Source organism: Carcharhinus amblyrhynchos, unplaced genomic scaffold, assembly GCF_965287045.1.
Source record: "Carcharhinus amblyrhynchos unplaced genomic scaffold, sCarAmb.v2.hapA scaffold_39, whole genome shotgun sequence".
Taxonomy (NCBI): Eukaryota; Metazoa; Chordata; class Chondrichthyes; order Carcharhiniformes; family Carcharhinidae; genus Carcharhinus; species Carcharhinus amblyrhynchos.
In genome coordinates this window covers 3327483-3345812 of record NW_027649780.1, presented here as the reverse complement: position 1 = coordinate 3345812, position 18330 = coordinate 3327483, and the positions used below count along the sequence as shown (strand labels likewise).

Below are 18330 nucleotides of genomic sequence, written 5' to 3'. Positions count from 1 at the left end.
ACCCTGTTAATCAACAGAGCACATTTCCCCAGGCCTGCTCCCTGTGTAATGACACACTGAGCCACACATATCAACAGAGCACCTTAACCCAGGCTCTATCTCCCCCTTATACTCACCCCACTAATAAACAGAGCACCTTCACCCAGGCCCTCTGCACTCTGACATACTGACCACCCCACTAATCAACACAGCATCTTTCCCCAGCGCCTATCCCCTGACATAATGCCCCACTAATAAACAGAGCACCTTTATCCAAGCCCTATCCCTGTGAACCATGACACACTGACCCCACTAATCAAGAGAGCACCTATATGTACGGCCTATCCCTGTGCCCTGACACACTGACCCACTAATCAACAGAGCACATTTGGTCAGACCAATCCTGTCCACTGACCCTGCTAACCAAAGGAGCACCTTTCCCCAGGCCCTATCCCTGAATCCACGAATCAGTCGAGCACCTTTACCCAGGACCTATCCCTGTACCTTGACACACTGACCCCACTAATCAACAAAGCGCCTTTACCCAGGCCCTATCCCTGCAACCTAAGACACTGACTCCACTAATCAACACAGCACCTTCACCCACGCCCTCTGTACCCTCACATACTGTCCCCAGTATTTAATGGAGCACTTTTCCCCAGGTCCAATCCATGTACCCTGACATTCTGACCCCAGTAACCAACAGAGCATCTTTATCCATGCCATATCCCTGTACCCTGATACACTGACCCCACAAATCAACAGAACATCTTTATCCAGGCCCTATCTCTATATCCTGTTATACTTCCCACTAACCAGCAGAGCATCTGGTCCCAGGTTTTATCCCTGTACCCTGATATACTGACCCCACTAATCAACGGAGCACTTGACCCAGGTCCTATAAGAACATAAGAAATAGGAGCAGGAGTAGGCCATCTAGCCCCTCGAGCCTGCCCCACCATTCAATAAGGTCATGGCTGATCTGAACTGGATCAGTTCCACTTTCTCGCTTTCTCCCCATGACCCTTAATCCCCTTGCCTACCAAAAACCTATCTACCCACGTCTTAAATATATTTAGCGAGGCAGCCTCCACCACTTCAACGGGCAGAGAATTCCAGAGATTCACCACCCTTTGAGTGAAGAAGTTCCTCCTCAACTCCGTCCTAAACTGCGCCCCCCCCTTATCTTGAGGCTGTGCCCTCTAGTCCTGCTGTCCATTCTGAGTGGGAAGAACCTCTCCACCTCTACCCTATCCATCCCTTTCATCATCTTTTGCGTCTCAATAAGATCCCCCCTCATCCTTCTAAACTCTAATAAGTACAAGCCCAGTCTATTCAGCCTCTCCTCATAGCTATCCCTGAACCAAAACATGTTGACCGCACTAATCAACAAAGCACCTTTCCCCAAGCCCTACCCTGTACCCTGACACACTGACCCCATTAATCAATAGAGCACCTTTATGTAGGGCCTATCCCTGTATCCTGACATACCAAACCGCACTAAATCAACAGAGCACCTTAATCCAGACCTTATCCCTGTACCCTGATAATCCACAGACCCCACTAATCCACAGAGCACCTTTACCCAGTCCCTATCTCTATATCCTGGTATACTGTTCCACTAACCAGCACAGCATCTTGACCCAGGCTCTATCCGAGTTCTCTGATATACTAACTCCACTAATCAACAGACCACCTTGCCCTATCCATGCCCCCTGACATACTGACTCCACGAATCAACAGGGCACCTTACCCCGGCTCTATTCCTATATCCCAACACGTGGACCCGATGAATTAACAGAGCACTTTTACCCAGGCTCTATCCCTGTATTCTGACATACTGACCCCACTCGCAGAGCACTGTTTCCCATGCCCTGTCCCTGCACCCGAGACACCGAACCCACTAATCAACAGAGCAACTTTATCCACGGCCTCTGCACCCTGACGTACTGACCCCCACTAATCAACAAAGCACCTTTCCCCAGGCCCGATCCCTGTACACTGACCCCACTAATCAACAGAACACCATTACCTGCCCCCGACATCCTGACCCCAGTAATAAACAGAGCACCTTTTCCCAGGCCCTATCTCTGTACACTGACATACTGACCCCAGTAATAAACAGAGCACCTTTATCCAGGCCCCATCCCTACCCCCTCATATACTCACTCCACTAAGAAACAGAGCACCTTCACCCATGGTCTCTGTACCCTGAGACACTGACCCCATTAATCAACAGAGCATCTTTACCGAGTCTCTATCCCTATATCCTCATATGCTGTCCCATTAATTAGCAGAGCATCTTGACCAAGGCCCTACCCCTGTGTCCTGACACACTGACCCCACTAACCAACAGAGTAGCTTTCCCCAGGCCCTATCCTGTAACCTCACACGCTGACCCCACAAATCAACAGGGCACCTTTACATAGGCCCAATCCCTGCAACCTGACAATACTGACCCCACTAGTCAACAGAGCACCTTCACCCACTCCCTCTGTACCCTGACATACTGTCCTCAATATTTAACAGAGCACTTTTCCCCAATCCCAATCCATGGTTAGCACTGCTGCTTCACAGCTCCAGGGTCCTGGGTTCAATTCCCGGCTCGGGTCACTGCCTGTCTGGAGTTCGCATATTCTCCTCGTGTCTGCGTGGGTTTCCTCCGGGTGCTCCGGTTTCCTCCCACAGTCCAAAGATGTGCGGGTTAGGTTGATTGGCCACGCTAAGAAATTGCCCCTTAGTGTCCAGGGATGTGTAGATTAGAGGTAAATGTGTAGGGATATGGGGGTAGGGCCTGGGTGGGATTGTGGTTGGTGCAGACTCGATGGGCTGAAGGGCCTCTTTCTGCACTGTAGGGTTTCTATGTTCTACCCTGACATACTGACCCCAGTAACCAACAGAGCATCTTGTCCCCAGGCCCTGTCCCTGCAATCTGCCACACTGATCCCAATACTCAACAGAGCATCTTATCCCCAGGCCCTGTGCAATCTGCCATACTGATCCCAGTAACCAACAGAGCATCTTGTCCCCAGGCCCTGTGCAATCTGCCATACTGATCCCAATACTCAACTGAGCATCTTGTCCCTGCAATCTGCCATACTGATCCCAATACTCAACAGAGCATCTTGTCCCTGCAATCTGCCATACTGATCCCAATACTCAACAGAGCATCTTGTCCCCAGGCCCTGTCTCTGCAGTCTGCCATACTGATCCCAGTAACCAACAGAGCATCTTATCTCCAGGCCCTATCCCTGCAATCTGCCATACTGATCCCAATACTCAATAGAGCATCTTGTCCCCAGGCCCTGTCCCTGCAATCTGCCATACTGATCCCAATACTCAATAGAGCATCTTGTCCCCAGGCCCTATCCCTGCAATCTGCCATACTGATCCCAGTAACCAACAGAGCATCTTGTCCCCAGGCCCTGTGCAATCTGCCATACTGATCCCAGTAACCAACAGAGCATCTTGTCCCCAGGCCCTATCCCTGCAATCTGCCATACTGATCCCAATACTCAATAGAGCATCTTGTCCCCAGGCCCTGTCCCTGCAATCTGCCATACTGATCCCAATACTCAATAGAGCATCTTGTCCCCAGGCCCTATCCCTGCAATCTGCCATACTGATCCCAGTAACCAACAGAGCATCTTATCCCCAGGACCTGTCTCTGCAATCTGCCATACTGATCCCAATAACCAACGGAGCATCTTGTCCCCAGGCCCTATCCCTGCAATCTGCCATACTGATCCCAATACTCAATAGAGCATCTTGTCCCCAGGCCCTATCCCTGCAATCTGCCATACTGATCCCAGTAACCAACAGAGCATCTTATCCCCAGGACCTGTCTCTGCAATCTGCCATACTGATCCCAATAACCAACGGAGCATCTTGTCCCCAGGCCCTATCCCTGCAATCTGCCATACTGATCCCAATAACCAACAGAGCATCTTATCCCCAGGCCCTATCCCTGCAATCTGCCACACTGATCCCAATAACCAACAGAGCATCTTGTCCCCAGGCCCTATCCCTGCAATCTGCCATACTGATCCCAATAACCAACAGAGCATCTTGTCCCCAGACCCTGTCCCTGCAATCTTCCATACTGATCCCAGTAACCATCAGAGCATCTCGTCCCCAGGACCTGTCCCTCTACCCTGACATACTGACACACCCCCCACTCTGGGATGCTGGGCCAGATCCCGGATAAAGTCCCCGCAGCTGCAAACTCGGGGCCCGCAGGCTCTGATTCCGGAGTCTTGCAGCCTCCCCCCCCGCCCCACCATCCCCTCCCTCCGCCCCACCCACCCGCAGGGCTCCGAGCAGAGTGACACTGCGCATGCCCCGCAGGCAGCGCCGCGCCTGCGCACTGGCCTCCTGTGGAGAGAATAGGGCACGTTCGTAGCCGCGGTGCGTGCTGGGTAATAACCTCCCTACTGAAATCTGACCTTTAACACTTGAGAGAAATTTAGTTAATCAAGACTCCGGCGGTGTTCGAGCAACAAAGGGAGAATTTAGCATGGGCTCAATCGCACAGTCTCTGGTTCCTCTCTGTGTCTCTGATACTGAATATTCACTGTTTTATACAAATGAGGCAGCACAGAATGAAAACGTTTGGCCCGTTATGTCAGTGCTGGCTCTCTGGGAGATCTACCCGATTAACGGCAGAGTCAGAACAATGTACATCTGCTGCAGTAATCTGAGACCTTAATGGCAAAAAGTCTTCCAGTTAGATAGTTCTCAGGCACAATCAAAGGGGCCATGTCCAATGGACCTGGAAAGATTGATTGCCCAATTCATTGAGCAGATATTAAGCACACAAAGTGCCTGGCAGAGTTTAATTGTATATATCTGCAAACCCCATATACTAAAGGGCCAAGCGAGTATTCCAATGTGTTAAGGGTGGTTGAATTATGGAATTACAAAGAGAAAACATTCATGTCTTGAATCTTCATAATTACTACTTTGCTGGTGAAGTAGGGAAAGGGTTAATGAATTTGATGCATTTTGTATCTAGCACACATCACTAACATAATCCTTCCTCATGGCTGATCTCAAGTTTATACTGCTCCTGGCATCAATATAAATTATTTATTCATGTTTTCCTTAGTTGTTCATATCTTTCATTCTTTAACATTTATTTCCATAAAAAGACAGATAGTCAAATATAAATGTTATTTTGCATACATTACAAACCTTACCTGTTTGTGCTAAAGGAACATTGTTAAACAGCTGCAGTTGGTAGATTGCGATACCAGCTTTTTAACAGGAAGAGTCCTGCTGAGACAGCCATGACCCCCAAGTACCTTCAAGGAAGGAGATGCCAACACCGCCGGCAACATTGTGGGTCATGATCAGACCGAAGATTCATAGAATCATAGAATCCTACAGTGCAGAAAGAGGCCCTTCAGCCCATCGAGTCTGCACCGAGCACAATCCCACCCAGACTCTACCCCCCCTATCCCTACATATTATACCCACTAACCCCTCTAATCTACACATCCCTGAATACTAAGGGGCAATTTCTTATAATGGCCAATCAACCTAAGCCGCACATCTTTGGACTGTGAGAGGAAACCAGAGCACTCGGAGGAAACCCACGCAGACACGAGGAGAATGTGCAAACTCCACACAGACAGTGATCCGAGCCAGGAATCAAACCCAGGACCCTGGAGCTGTGAAGCAGCAGCGCTAACCACTGTGCTACCGTGCCGCCCATGATATAACATGATTATATCATGACTGCAGCTGCCAAATGGACTATGAGTCCTGGTTGAATTGGGAGTTCACATCATGATCAAAATAGGAAGACCTGTGGTCCTAAGCTGGAATCGGGAGTTTCCATCATGACTGACACTGGAACTCATAGAACATAGAACATAGAACATTACAGCGCAGAACAGGTCCTTCGGCCCACGATGTTGCGCCAACCAGTTAAAAAAACAATGACCCACTAACCTAAACCAATCCCTTTTCATCCATAAACCTATCCACGGATCTCTTAAACGCCCCCAAACTAGGCGCATTTACAACCGCAGCAGGCAGGGCATTCCAATCCCTCACCACCCTCTGGGTAAAGAACCTACCCCTGACATCTGTCCTATAACTACCCCCCTTTAATTTAAAGCCATGCCCCCTCGTGCTAGCTTTCTCCAACCGAGGAAAAAGGCTATCACTGTCCACCCTATCTAAACCTCTAATCATCTTATATGTTTCAATAAGGTCCCCTCTTAGCCGCCTTCTTTCCAGCGAAAACAACCCCAAATCCCTCAGTCTCTCCTCATAGGACCTCCCCTCCATACCAGGCAACATCCTGGTAAACCTCCTCTGCATCCTCTCCAAAGCCTCCACATCCTTCCTGTAATGTGGGGACCAGAACTGCACACAGTACTCCAAGTGCGGCCGCACCAGAGTTGTGTACAGTTGCAACATGACGCTGCGACTCCTAAACGATGTATTAATACCCACTTGTATTTGTGTTCAGTGAGAAGTCTGGTAAGCCACTGTTCGGGGCTGGGTTTCTCTCAAAGCTTTGTGAGCCTAAGGGCCTGTATTGTGCTGTGCTGTAGTTTTTCTACGTAAAAGCTTTTGAATTAAAACCGACTATTTTGACTCACTAACACTTTCAGAGGTGTATTTTACCTACAACACCGGGATGTGTCAGTCTGAAAGAATCCCATGTATTTGTCAGGCAAAGGGGTCGTGTCCAATGGACCTGTTAAAGACAAGTCACTGTTAGATTGCACTGGGGTGTATGGGGGTGGTGAATCTCTGGAATTCTCTGCCCGTTGAAGTGGTGGAGGCTACCTCGCTAAATATATTTAAGTCACGGGTAGATAGGTTTCTGACAGACAAGGGAATTAAGGGTTATGGGGAGAAAGCGGGAAAGTGGAACTGATCCACTTCAGATCAGCCATGATCTTATTGAATGGTGGGGCAGGCTCGAAAGGCTAGATGGCCTACTCCTGCTCCTATTTCTTATGTTCTTACTTAGGTGTTGGTTTTTATAAACAGACTGGGGCCTGCGTTTTTGATTCTCCACATCAGTTGTTGTATCCTTACTCAATATCCACCACAATCACAACAGTTAACCCAGAACTCTGAGGTTATTGTGATCACAGCCCTTCAAACTATTACTGACATAAATCACCAAATATTCTGAAAGCTCCTTTGGTTGTAACTCACTCTCAGAAACATGCGCCTCTGGGGGAGAAAACAAAGCTTCTCTACAGCAGAAAGGAAACCACTGTCCACCTCTCCAAACTGAATGCTTGGGGATGTTGCTGATAAGTGTCCAGGACAAATTACTATTTATAAGGTGAAGGTACATCAGCAACAGGGGTTAGTGAAGGGAGTGATGGTAATAACCAGGCAGACTGACTCACCAGGAAAGCTGCTCCAAATGAGATTCCATGGGATCCACCCAAAACACAATCGTTGGGACTGGTACCTCAGACTCCAATTGAAATGTGACTTTAAAACTTGTCAGGACACTGACTTTAATGTGACTGTGAGCAAAGAGGGTGGGGCACCATAGAAAAAAAAACTTTCCCTCCTCACTCACAGCCAGGACTCACTCATCTGACATAATTAGGTTTCTTTTAAAATCATAAGCCTGGTTTGAATTTGACTTTAGTCACATCTCAATGGCTTTGAAAGGAATTAGAATAGTTGGTGGATCAAAGCAACATATATTTCTTGTTTTTTTGACTCCTCAGTGTTATACAAAATGATCATACTATCAGTAGCTGAGGCTGCATCAGAATGTCCATCAGCACCTGAAGCTGTGTCTCATCTGTGTCCAAACTAATCAGACCCTGCATTGTCCCAATTAACACATCCCATATTATTGATCTTCCTTGGACTGCAGCTTGATTTTACAGGCCCATTCTCCACGCAAAGACTGGTATATCCTGCTAATTGCAGGTACGTTTATCTGGTGGATTGAAGCTTTCCCTGTTTGTAAAAATGATGCAGATATTACAGCAAAAATCTTGTGGGAACAGATCTTTAGATGAGGCTCCTAAAATGGATGGAGAGTGATAATGGTTCTCATTTCACATCAGAAATAATGTAACAGCTCTATAGACTTTGGAAAAGAAAAAAATCCAAAAGAAAATTGAAAAAAAGTGGATTAATTTCGTATTTATCCAGAAGTAAAGCCCAGTTGAGTTAGAATGGTTTTTACTGTCAAAAACAAAACAAACTCTCAGAATGAACATTGTTCTGTCAAACTGGGTGACATGGTGACAGAGGTGAGTACTGCTGCCTCACAGCGCCGAGCGCTCACGTATGATTCCCAGCTTGGGTCACTCTGCATGTGGACTCTGCATGTTCTCCTCATGTCTACGTGGGTTTCCTCCGGGTGCTCTGGTTTCCTCCCACATTCTGAAAGATGTGCTATTTAGGTGCATTGGCCATGCTAAATTCTCCCAAATTCAGTGTACCTGAACAGGCACCGGAATGTGACGACTAGGGGATTTTCATTGCCCTTGTGTGAATGAGTTGCTGTTTCAGCATTTCACGTCTGCTTTTAAAATTTTTACACATTTAGAACATTTAAAAGGACATCGGGGACCTGGGGTGGAGGCTGCTGCACGCAGCAGTGCCGCACAACCGTAGGATTCACTGGTTCACGGGCTCCCGAGACTGCCCTTTCTGTGGCCTCGTGGAGTCCGTGGACCACGTCTACGTTTCGTGTTATAGATTGCACACCCTTTTTGATTTTCTGAAGAACCTTTTACTGATGTTTTGTTTGCACTTCAGTCCCACGCTCCTGATCTATGGACACCCGGTGCGGAGAGCGGGGGGTCGGGATGCCGATCTCCTCGTGAACCTGCTCCTGGGCCTGGCGAGACGCGCCATCGACAGGTCCAGGCAGCGGGGCGATCGGGGGGGGGGTGGGGGGCGTCCGTCCTGACTGTCTGCCCCTCTACCGCGGCTATGTTCGCGGCCAGGTGTCCCTGGAGAGGGAGCACGCAGAGTCCGCGGGCACAGTCAACGCCTTCCGCGCCCATTGGGCACTGCATGGGCTGAGGTGCGTTATAGACCCCGACAATCACATTTTGATTTGATGTGTCTTAAGTTTCCTTTGTACTTTTTGTTTCTGTTCGGGCTGTTCCCCTTCCTTTTGGGGAGCTGCCCCTTCTTCTTTGTCCTAATGTAATTTGAGTTTGTTTACTTGGTTTGACCCAAAAAAAAAACATTTAAAAAGGACTATTTTCAGTGTTAAGAAATTCAATTTCAGTGAGGCAGAGTGACAGAGCAAATCCCTTCGCACACACAGGTTAGGGTCTGTAATGCAATGCCTGAATATGTGGTGCAGACAGATTCAATTGAAGCATTCAAAGGGAAAACTAGACGTTATCTGAATAGGAAAAACGTGCAGGGATACAGGGAGAAGGCGGCAGAATGGAACTCGTTGAATTACCCATTCAAAGAGCTGGCGCAGACACAATGGGCCCAATGGCCTCCTTCTGCACCAAAACTCTTCAATGACTCTGAAATATTTAAAAGCCTAAAATGCTGGAATAAAACCCAACCAGGTTAGGCAGCATCTGTGCAAAGAGTGAAACAGATTTAACATTTCAGATCTGCAATCTCTCATCAGAACTGGGAAAAGTTAGAAATGTAACAGGTTTGGAGAAAGGGGTGGGTGGGACAGGGACTAAAGGATGGCCTGAGAGAGGGTGGAAGACAGGAGCGATTGAATGAGAGAAAAGGTGAACCCTCCCAGAGCCAAAGGGAATGAAGATGGAGCGAGCAAGGAAACAGAAAAACAAAAGCTGTGGACTGGAGCAGGGGGGGCTGCCAACTGAAAGAAGGAAAAGTGAAACAATCAAAGAGAAAGAAGCAAAATGGGCTGAGAGTTTACTCTCTGAAACTGTTGGGCTGAATGTTGACTCCAGAAGGCTGTAAAGTGTGGAGGGGATGGGTGCGTGGGAGGATGATCTCCTGGACCCTGGTTAAAACAGTAACCAGTAGATCCAAGATGGGTGAGGTTGAAGGGGGAGGCAGGGGTGTCACTCTGGCTGATGTGCTGTGGTCCTGTCTGTGCCCAGCTCAATCTGATCTGTACAACTCAAAACACACTGGAGAACATTTGACAGGAAATGAAGACTGTGAATCTAACTCAGTGTGTGAACTCCCCCAGAGGCTCACACACACACTGCATTCTAACAAACTGAACTGGATTGGACTGAATGGGAAGTCATGGAGTGTAACCCTCACTGACCCGGGCTGAATGTTGAGTTCAGAAGGTGTAAAGTGTGGAGGGAGGGGTGGGTGATTGGGAGGATTCTCTCCTGGAGCAGCTGTAGACCCTGGTTAGAACAGTAATCTGTAGATCCAGGATGGGAGGGGCTGAAGTGGGAGGCAGGAGTCACTCTGGCTGCCAGCTACTCTTCTGTAGTGTTGTCTGTGCCCAGGCAGCCCTGGAGAGGGAGATTCTTTTGCGACTTAGTGGCTGATTTTGATATTTTAGTTTGATTGAACCACATGTTTCAGGTAACAAGAGGGAAGAATTTTCTAGAAAAAACTAGGATTGTCTGTTCTGCAGTTTTATCCGGCACTGATAGTGACACAGACCCTGTTCTCTCCTTTTACAGGAGATTGGAAGGGGAAAGGATTTACAGACAGAAAATTCAAACCAAACATCAAAATCTGACAGAGCCTCTTGATTCATCAGGACCTGAATATCACAGAATCACGGTGCGGAAGGAGGCCATTTGGCCCACCGTGTCTGTGCCAGCTCTCCAGATGAGCACTATGGCTGAAGTGCCATTTTCCTGCCTTTTCCCCATACCCCTTCTTGGGGAACACCACTAGCTATCCAGCTATCCCATTCTTCGCTGCCCCAAGAGATCAGATGAAGACTTTCAGAGTTTAAAATTGGCCTTTACTCAAGCTGTAACAGGCAAAACGTGTTTCGATACACTTCACGTATACAGATTCCCATAACAAAGGAATGCATTGGCAATTATACCTATTAGTAAGTCGAAAACGCCAATAGAAAATGTACACTTAGTCAAGGGTACTCACTATCCTATCTCAACTAATAGTTCTGATTACTTCATTTGTTTCCCACAGTAGTTTACCAACTTAACCAATTACAGCAACTCTACACTTGCCTAATTACAATATCCCACAGTTAACAGGGCACGCACAAATAGCCATCTGATCAATAAACACATGTCTATGGTCCTTAACTGTCTGGCATCCCTAAGTGCTGACTTACGATTTCTGTCAAAGCACGCAGCAGTCCTGGGCTGTTATCTGAAAGCAGTGACGAATGTAGTTACCACCCTCTTCTGGTCTATCAAAGCCTCTTTGTCTATTGTTTTTGCAGCTGTACCTTGCAGCTCCAGCAGTTTTGCAGTCATCCCAGAATTGCTCAGGCCACCCATGCAAAAAGGGACATCATTAGATAGATTGTGGAAACTGAAAGGTAAATGGGTATCATATCCTGTAATCATACAGGATTATCTTTCACAGTACTCCATCTGTGGTCCTCAAGAAATGCTCCAAAAGCTAAGGTTTCTCTAAGCTCTAACCTATAATTGTCAAAAAAAAACCTACCTGTACTTAATTTATATTTGCAAACAAAATAGGCTTTTTTTTTTCCAGATTGTGAGAATTTTCCTGTATTGAATGATTTTTAACTCTTTCATCATCCATTCTAGGTATTAGTCTAGCAGACCTTTCCTGAACTGCTTCTTATTTACATCCTTTCTTAAATAAGGAAACCAACGGTCTCACCAGTGTTCTGTATAACCGAAGAATAACATCCCTTCTTTTGTAATCTATTTGCCTCACCATAAACAATAACATTCTATTAACTTTCCTGGTTACTTGCTGTACCTGCATTCCAACCTTTGGTGATTCATGCACTAGGACACCCAGATCCCTCTGAATCTCTCACTATTTAGAGAATTTACTCTGTTTTCATTCTTCCTGCCAAAGTGGACATTTTCACATTTCGTAGAAATCATAGAATCCCTAAAGTGCAGGAGGAGGCCATTTGGCCTATCAAGCCTGCACTATTCCACGCAGGCCCTATACCCGTAAGCCCACATATTTACTCCACTAATCCACCTGACACTAAAGGACAATGTAGCATGGCCAATCAACCTAACCTGCACATCTTTATACAATCTCACCCAGGCCCTACCCCCATATCTCTACATATTTTACCCGCTAACCCCTCTAACCTACGCATCTCAGGACACTAAGGGGCAATTTTAGCATGGCCAATCAACCTAACCTGCACATCTTTATAATTGTTTCTAACATTTTCGCTATGACATGTTAAGTTAACTGCTCTGCCGTTTCTTGCTTTTTATCTCCCTCCTTTTTTGAATAATAGAGATCCATTGGCTACTTTCTAATCTAACGGAACTTTCACCAAATACAGGAAATTCTGGAAAATTAAAAACAATGCATCAACTATCTCACTAGCCATTTCTACCACTCTTCAGCTGAAGAAGTCACATGGACTCAAAACGTTAACTCTGTTTCTCTCCTCACAGATGCTGCCAGACCTGCTGAGTCTTTCCAGCTTTTGATGTTTTTATTTCAGATTTTCAGCTTCCGCAGTGTTTTGTTTTTACCTCATGAGCCACTTTCAATATCCTAGGATGAAGCTCATCAGGACCCAGGGATTTGTCAGCCCACAGCTCCAACTATTTGCTCAGTACTACTTCATAAGTGACAGCAGTTTTCCCGAATTTCTCCCTAACTTTCATTCCTGACTTTGTGGGATATTACTTGTAACCTCCGTACTATGGGCTGGAGTACCGGATTATAATGAAGACTGATGCAATGTACTTAAGAACATAAGAACCAGGAGCAGGAGTAGGCCATCTGGCCCCTTGATCCTGCTCCGCCATTCAATAAGATCGTGGCTGATCTTTTGTGGACTCAGTTACTTGCCCACTCACCATAACCCTCAATTCTTTTACTGTTCAAAAATGTATCTATCCTTGCCTTAAAAAACATTCAATGAGGTAGCCTCAACTGCTTCACTGGGCAGGGAATTCCACAGATTCAGTGTGTGTGAAGAAGTTCCTCCTCAACTCAGTCTTAAATCTGCTTCCCCTTATTTTGAGACCATGCCCCCTAGTTCTAGTTTCACCCACCAGTGGAAACAACTCCCCTGCTTCTATCTCATCTATTTCCTTCATAATCGTATATGTTTCTATAAGATCTCCCCTCATTCTTCTGAATTCCAATGAATATAATCCCAGTCTGCTCAGTCTTTCCTCATAAACCTCTCAACTCCAGAATCAACCTAGTCAATCTCCTCTGCCAGTGCCAGTGCCAGTATGTCCTTTCTCAAGTAAGGAGACCAAAACTATACACAGTATTCCAGGTGTGGCCTCACTAGCACCTTATACGCTGCAACGTAACCTCCCTGTTTTTAAACTCCATCTGTCTTGCAATGAAGGACAAAATTACATTTGCCTTAATTACCTGCTGTACCTGCAAACCAACTCTTTGAGATTCCTGCACAAGGATACCCAGGTCCCTCTGCACAGCAGTAATAAATAATAATTTTGCTGTTATTCCTACCAAAATGGATAACCTCACATTTACCAAAATTGTACTCGACCCTTGCCCACTTACTTAGACTATCTATACCCTTTGAAGACTTTTAGTGTCCTCCACACACCTGCCCTGTCACTCATCTTAGTGTCATTTTGCAAATTTTGACACACTACACTTGGTCCCCAACTCCAATTGTGATCCCAACACTGATCCCTGAGGCACACCTTTAGTCGCTGATCGCCAACTAGAAAAACATCCACTTACCCCCCCACTCTTTTGCTTTCTGTTAGTTAACCAATCATCTATCCGTGCTAATACATTACCCATAACAACACGCACCAGTTGAATTTATCCGTCATCTCCTTACTTTCCATTATTAATGGTTAACACTCACTTTCTGTAGGACCAACATTCACTTTGTTAACACATTTTTAAAATTTAATATCCAGAAACATTTACTATCCACCTTTCTCTTGTACTCTAATTCTTCCCTCCTTATTAATCTTTTTATCGTTCTTTGCGGTTCTTTATATTCTGCTCAGTTTTCTGACCTGCCACCAGTCTTTATGCAATTGGTTACCTTTTTCTTTCAGTTCGATCCCTGTCTTTATCTTTTTTAGTGAACCACAGATGGAGGGTTCTCCCCTTGAATTTTTCTTTCTCACTGGAACGTGTCTTGTTCTGGGTTTGTCTGAAATATTTCTTTCGATGTCTGCCACTGCACCTCTATTGACCGGTCCCTTAACCTCATTTACCAGTTCACTTACACTGAACTCAGTTCGGTCCTTGATGTGATTAACAGAAAAATCCATTCACTGTAGTTAGCTGTAAACTCGCTGGTGACTCAGCAGCGTGGATGACCGATTGAACCCCTTCCAAAACTCGGGGCAGTTGAATGGGTTCTTCCCAGTGCGAAGATCGCTGACGTACAGCGAGCTGAGCTAATCCCCTGAATCCAGCCTCACAGCAAAGGTAGACGAATGGGCTGTTCCCGCTGTGAACTCACTGGTGTACAATCAGATAGGAAGGCTGAGTAAATCTCTTCTCACACTGGGAGCAGGTGAATGGCCTCTCCCCAGTGTGAATGCGTCAATGAGTTTCCAGCTCTACAGGTAACCAAATCTCTCCTCAGTTTCCACATTTCTTTCTATGCTTCTAATCATTAACAACTATAACAGAGCTGGAGTCATTTCTCAATTCAGCAGAAACAGATCCAAATGAACATGGTTCAGTCTGAATATGATTAACAGCAAAAATCCAATCACAATAGTTACTTGTGAATTTGCTGGTGTTTCAGCAGCCTGGATGAGGTAATGTATCCCTTCCCACACTGGGAACAAATGAATGGCCTCTCCCCGGTGTGAGTTTGCTGGTTTCTCCCGCATGTGACTGTGGTTGTAAACGGTGCTGTTTCCTCCCATGTTCAATATTCTCGGCTTTACAGGTTATGATAAACTGTGCAGCTCCATCCAATCCTGATCTGATGTTTTGTGCGAGCTTCCTGACCCCAAATCCTTCCCGTCTAAGACCTGATAGAGGTGTATAAGATGTTGAGAGGTATTGATCGAGTGGATAGTCAGAGGCTTTTTTCCCAGGGCTGAAATGGTTGCCACAAGAGGACACAGGTTTAAGGTGCTGGGGAGTAGGTACAGAGGTAAGTTTTTCACTCAGAGGATGGTGGGTGCGTGGAATGGGCTACCGGCAACGGTGGTGGAGACAGATTCGATAGGGTCTTTTAAGAGACTTTTAGATAAGTACATGGAACTTAGTAAGATAGAGGGTTATAGGTAAGCCTAGTAATCTCTAAGGTAGGGACATGTTCGGCACAACTTTGTGGGCTGAAGTGCCGTAGTCTTTCTATGCTTCTAATCATATTAACAACTATAACAGAGCTGGAGTCATTTCTCATTCAGCAGAAACAGATCCAAATGAACATGGTTCAGTCTGAATATGATTAACAACAAAAATCCAATCACAACAGTTACTTGTGAATTTGCTGGTGTTTCAGCAGCCTGGATGAGGTAATGTATCCCTTCCCACACTGGGAACAAATGAATGGCCTCTCCCCGGTGTGAGTTCGCTGGTGATTTACCAGCGTGCATGATTGACTGAATCCTTTCCCACACAAAAAGCAGGTGAATGGCTTCTCCCCAGTGTGAATTCGCTGGTGTTTCAGCAGATGGGATGAGGTAGTGAATCCCTTCCCACACTGGGAGCAGCTGAATGGCCTCTTTCCAGTGTGAACTCGCTGGTGTAGTGCGAGGTTAGATGACCGATTGAACCTCTTCCCACACTGGGGGCAAGTGAATGGCTTCTCCCCAGTGTGAACCCGCTGGTGTACTGCTAGGTTAGATGACCGATTGAATCCCATCCCACACTGGGAGCAGGTGAATGGTCTCACCCCGGTGTGAATGCGCCGATGAATCTCCAGCTGGGATGGGTAATCGAATCCCTTCCCACAGTCCCCACATTTCCACGGCTTCTCTCTGTTGTGACTGCAATTATGTTCCGAAAGGCTGGATGATTGGGTGAAATCTTGTCCATGCACAGAACATGTGTACAGTTTCTCTCCACCACCAACGGTGCATTTTTCTTCCATGCCCAAAATACAACGATATTCAGATTATGATAAATCAGCTAACTCAATCAGGTTCTGATATATTTGCTTTCAGTTTCCAGACTGTAAATGCTTCTCTTCCAGAATCCTGTGAAAGTGATTTAAAACAGAATAAAGGGGGTGAGAGAGAACCCACAAAAACACAAAAGTGGGTTGTGAAATTGAGCTGAATGAATCTGGAAATGTGTGGCATCGGTACTCGGAGAAAGTGACCGTGAAAACTGCTGGATTATAAGAAAAACCCAACTAGTTCACTGATATCCTTCAGGGAAGGAAACCTGCCACCGATGTGGGCAATATGGGAAAAGACAGAGAGAAGTAGGAGAAGCTGGGGATGCAGGAGAGGGATTTTATACATCTACAGCTCAATGAGAACATTGATAGAATCTCCCGAAGCTTAACCTCCAGCATCTAGGGGAGGGAATGGGTTTGACTGAATTGTTCCACAGAGAGTTGGCACGCCTTTAAATTGCCAAACTGATTCCTCCCATGTTGTAATGTTTCCATCACTGGAAATACATTGCTATATATTTCAAGACAAAAAAATACATTATCATAAACAACATAGTATATAACCATTAAATGTCTCTGCCCCCATCCAAATTTAGTGATCATTTAAATGTTAGCCTTCTCCTCAGAAAACTCCCTCTTTAATCATGACCATTAAGTGAGATGATATCCTGTTAGCTATATAATTAAATGTATCAAATGAGGGAGCTAAAGGATGTCAGTGTCTTTGAGAGAGAGAAATAATACCTGGGCCTAGTCCTGCTCCTATTTCCGATGTTCGTCTGTAATCTCGTCTGCAACCTTCCTGAATATACTTCCTTTTTCTTCAAGTTGCTGCAAATCCCCAAAATGAGAAGAGAAATGGAAAGGGGGGGGGAAGATATTGAATTTCCTCCCAAATGTTGCACAGAGGAAGGAATGTCACTCTGAAATGCATTGGACAACTTCCGCATTGAGACGTCACAATGCAGCCCTGCCTGCATCAGCCAATAAGAATCAGTCTGCAGCGCGGTGACGTCTCCGGGTTCCAGCGCACAGGCCCGGGCGCGCGGACCCGGGAGCTCCGCCCCCACCCATTGTTCCCCTCCCGGGAGCCCCGCCCCCGCCCATTGTTCCCCTCCCCCCTCCTCGAGCCAAGGTTTGCAGACAAGCGGCTGGCGGCTCCGGCCAGAGCGAGAAGCCGCTCGGTGGTCTCCCCCTCCCCCTCTCCGGTTGCTCCAAAAAGAGTCGCACTGCGCCTGCTCCGGACAGCCCGGCGCACCAGCGCTCTCTGCGCCTGCTCCGGACAGCCCGGCTCAGCAGCGCTCTCTGCGCCTGCGTGCTGGGCTGCCCAGCTGAGGGAGTGGGGGAGGGGACTTTGCAAAATCTCTTCCCATCATTTTCTCCCAAGTCCTGCAGTTTGATCTGAAACAGCACAGCTTCTGTTTTCAGCTTCATGCACAGACTCAAACTTCCTCCTCTGGCCAACAGCTGTGAGTAAAACACTTTCTTGCAACGTTGACTCTGTTCTCTCCCCACTGATGCTGTCAGACCTGCTGAGGTTTTCCAGCTTTTAGTGTCTTTGATTCAGATTCCAGCATTTGCACTATTTTGCTTTTCACTTTCTGTCTCCCCCTGGAAAATACAGAGAGCTGTGGGACTCTGCAATCTGGGCAGCACTAAGACAATGGCTAAATACTGTGGATGCTGGAATCTGAAACATAAACAGAAAATGCTGGAAAATCTCAGCAAGTCTGACAGCATCTGTGGAGAGGGAATAGATTTTATTCCTCTGTGGGACATGGGTGTCGCTGGTCAGCATTTATTGCCCATCTTGAATTACCCTTGAGAAGGCAGTGGTGATGATACAACTGAGTGTCTTGCTAGGCAATTTCAGAGGGCAGTTGAGAGTCAGCCACATTGCTGTGGCTGTGGAGTCACATGGAGGCCAGACCAGGTAAGGATCTCCCTCCCGAAAGAACAACGTAAAAGAGCCAATGTTTCAAGTCTGGGTGACACTTCATCAGCGGTTAGCACTGCTGCTTCTCAGCATCAGAGACCTGATTTGAATTCCCGGCTTGGATCACTGTCTGTGCAGAGTCTGCACGTCCTCCCTGTATCTGCATGGGTTTCCTCCCACAGTCCAAAAGTTGTGCTGGTTAGGCGCATTGGTCATGCTAAATTCTCCCTCAGTGTACCCGAAC

The 18330-nt window shown here is 46.6% G+C and overlaps 1 protein-coding gene across 2 annotated transcripts; it reads right to left on the bottom strand.

The window, feature by feature from the left end:
- Positions 1-10857: 10857 nt before the first annotated feature.
- LOC145335618 (uncharacterized) lies at positions 10858-17056 on the bottom strand. 2 transcript variants are annotated; one of them, XR_013885279.1, is made up of 3 exons: positions 16895-17056; positions 12239-16226; positions 10858-12110 (listed from the first exon to the last, which is right to left on the bottom strand). XR_013885279.1 is itself a non-coding variant. In XM_080181421.1 (2 exons), the coding sequence occupies exon 2, from the start codon at positions 16118-16120 to the stop codon at positions 15503-15505; it is 618 nt and encodes a 205-aa protein (XP_080037547.1). In that variant the 5' UTR covers positions 16121-16226; positions 16895-17056; the 3' UTR covers positions 10858-15502. The 2 variants fall into 2 exon arrangements, 1 of the variants encoding a protein (XP_080037547.1); XM_080181421.1 differs by having other exon boundaries at positions 10858-16226.
- Positions 17057-18330: the final 1274 nt, after the last annotated feature.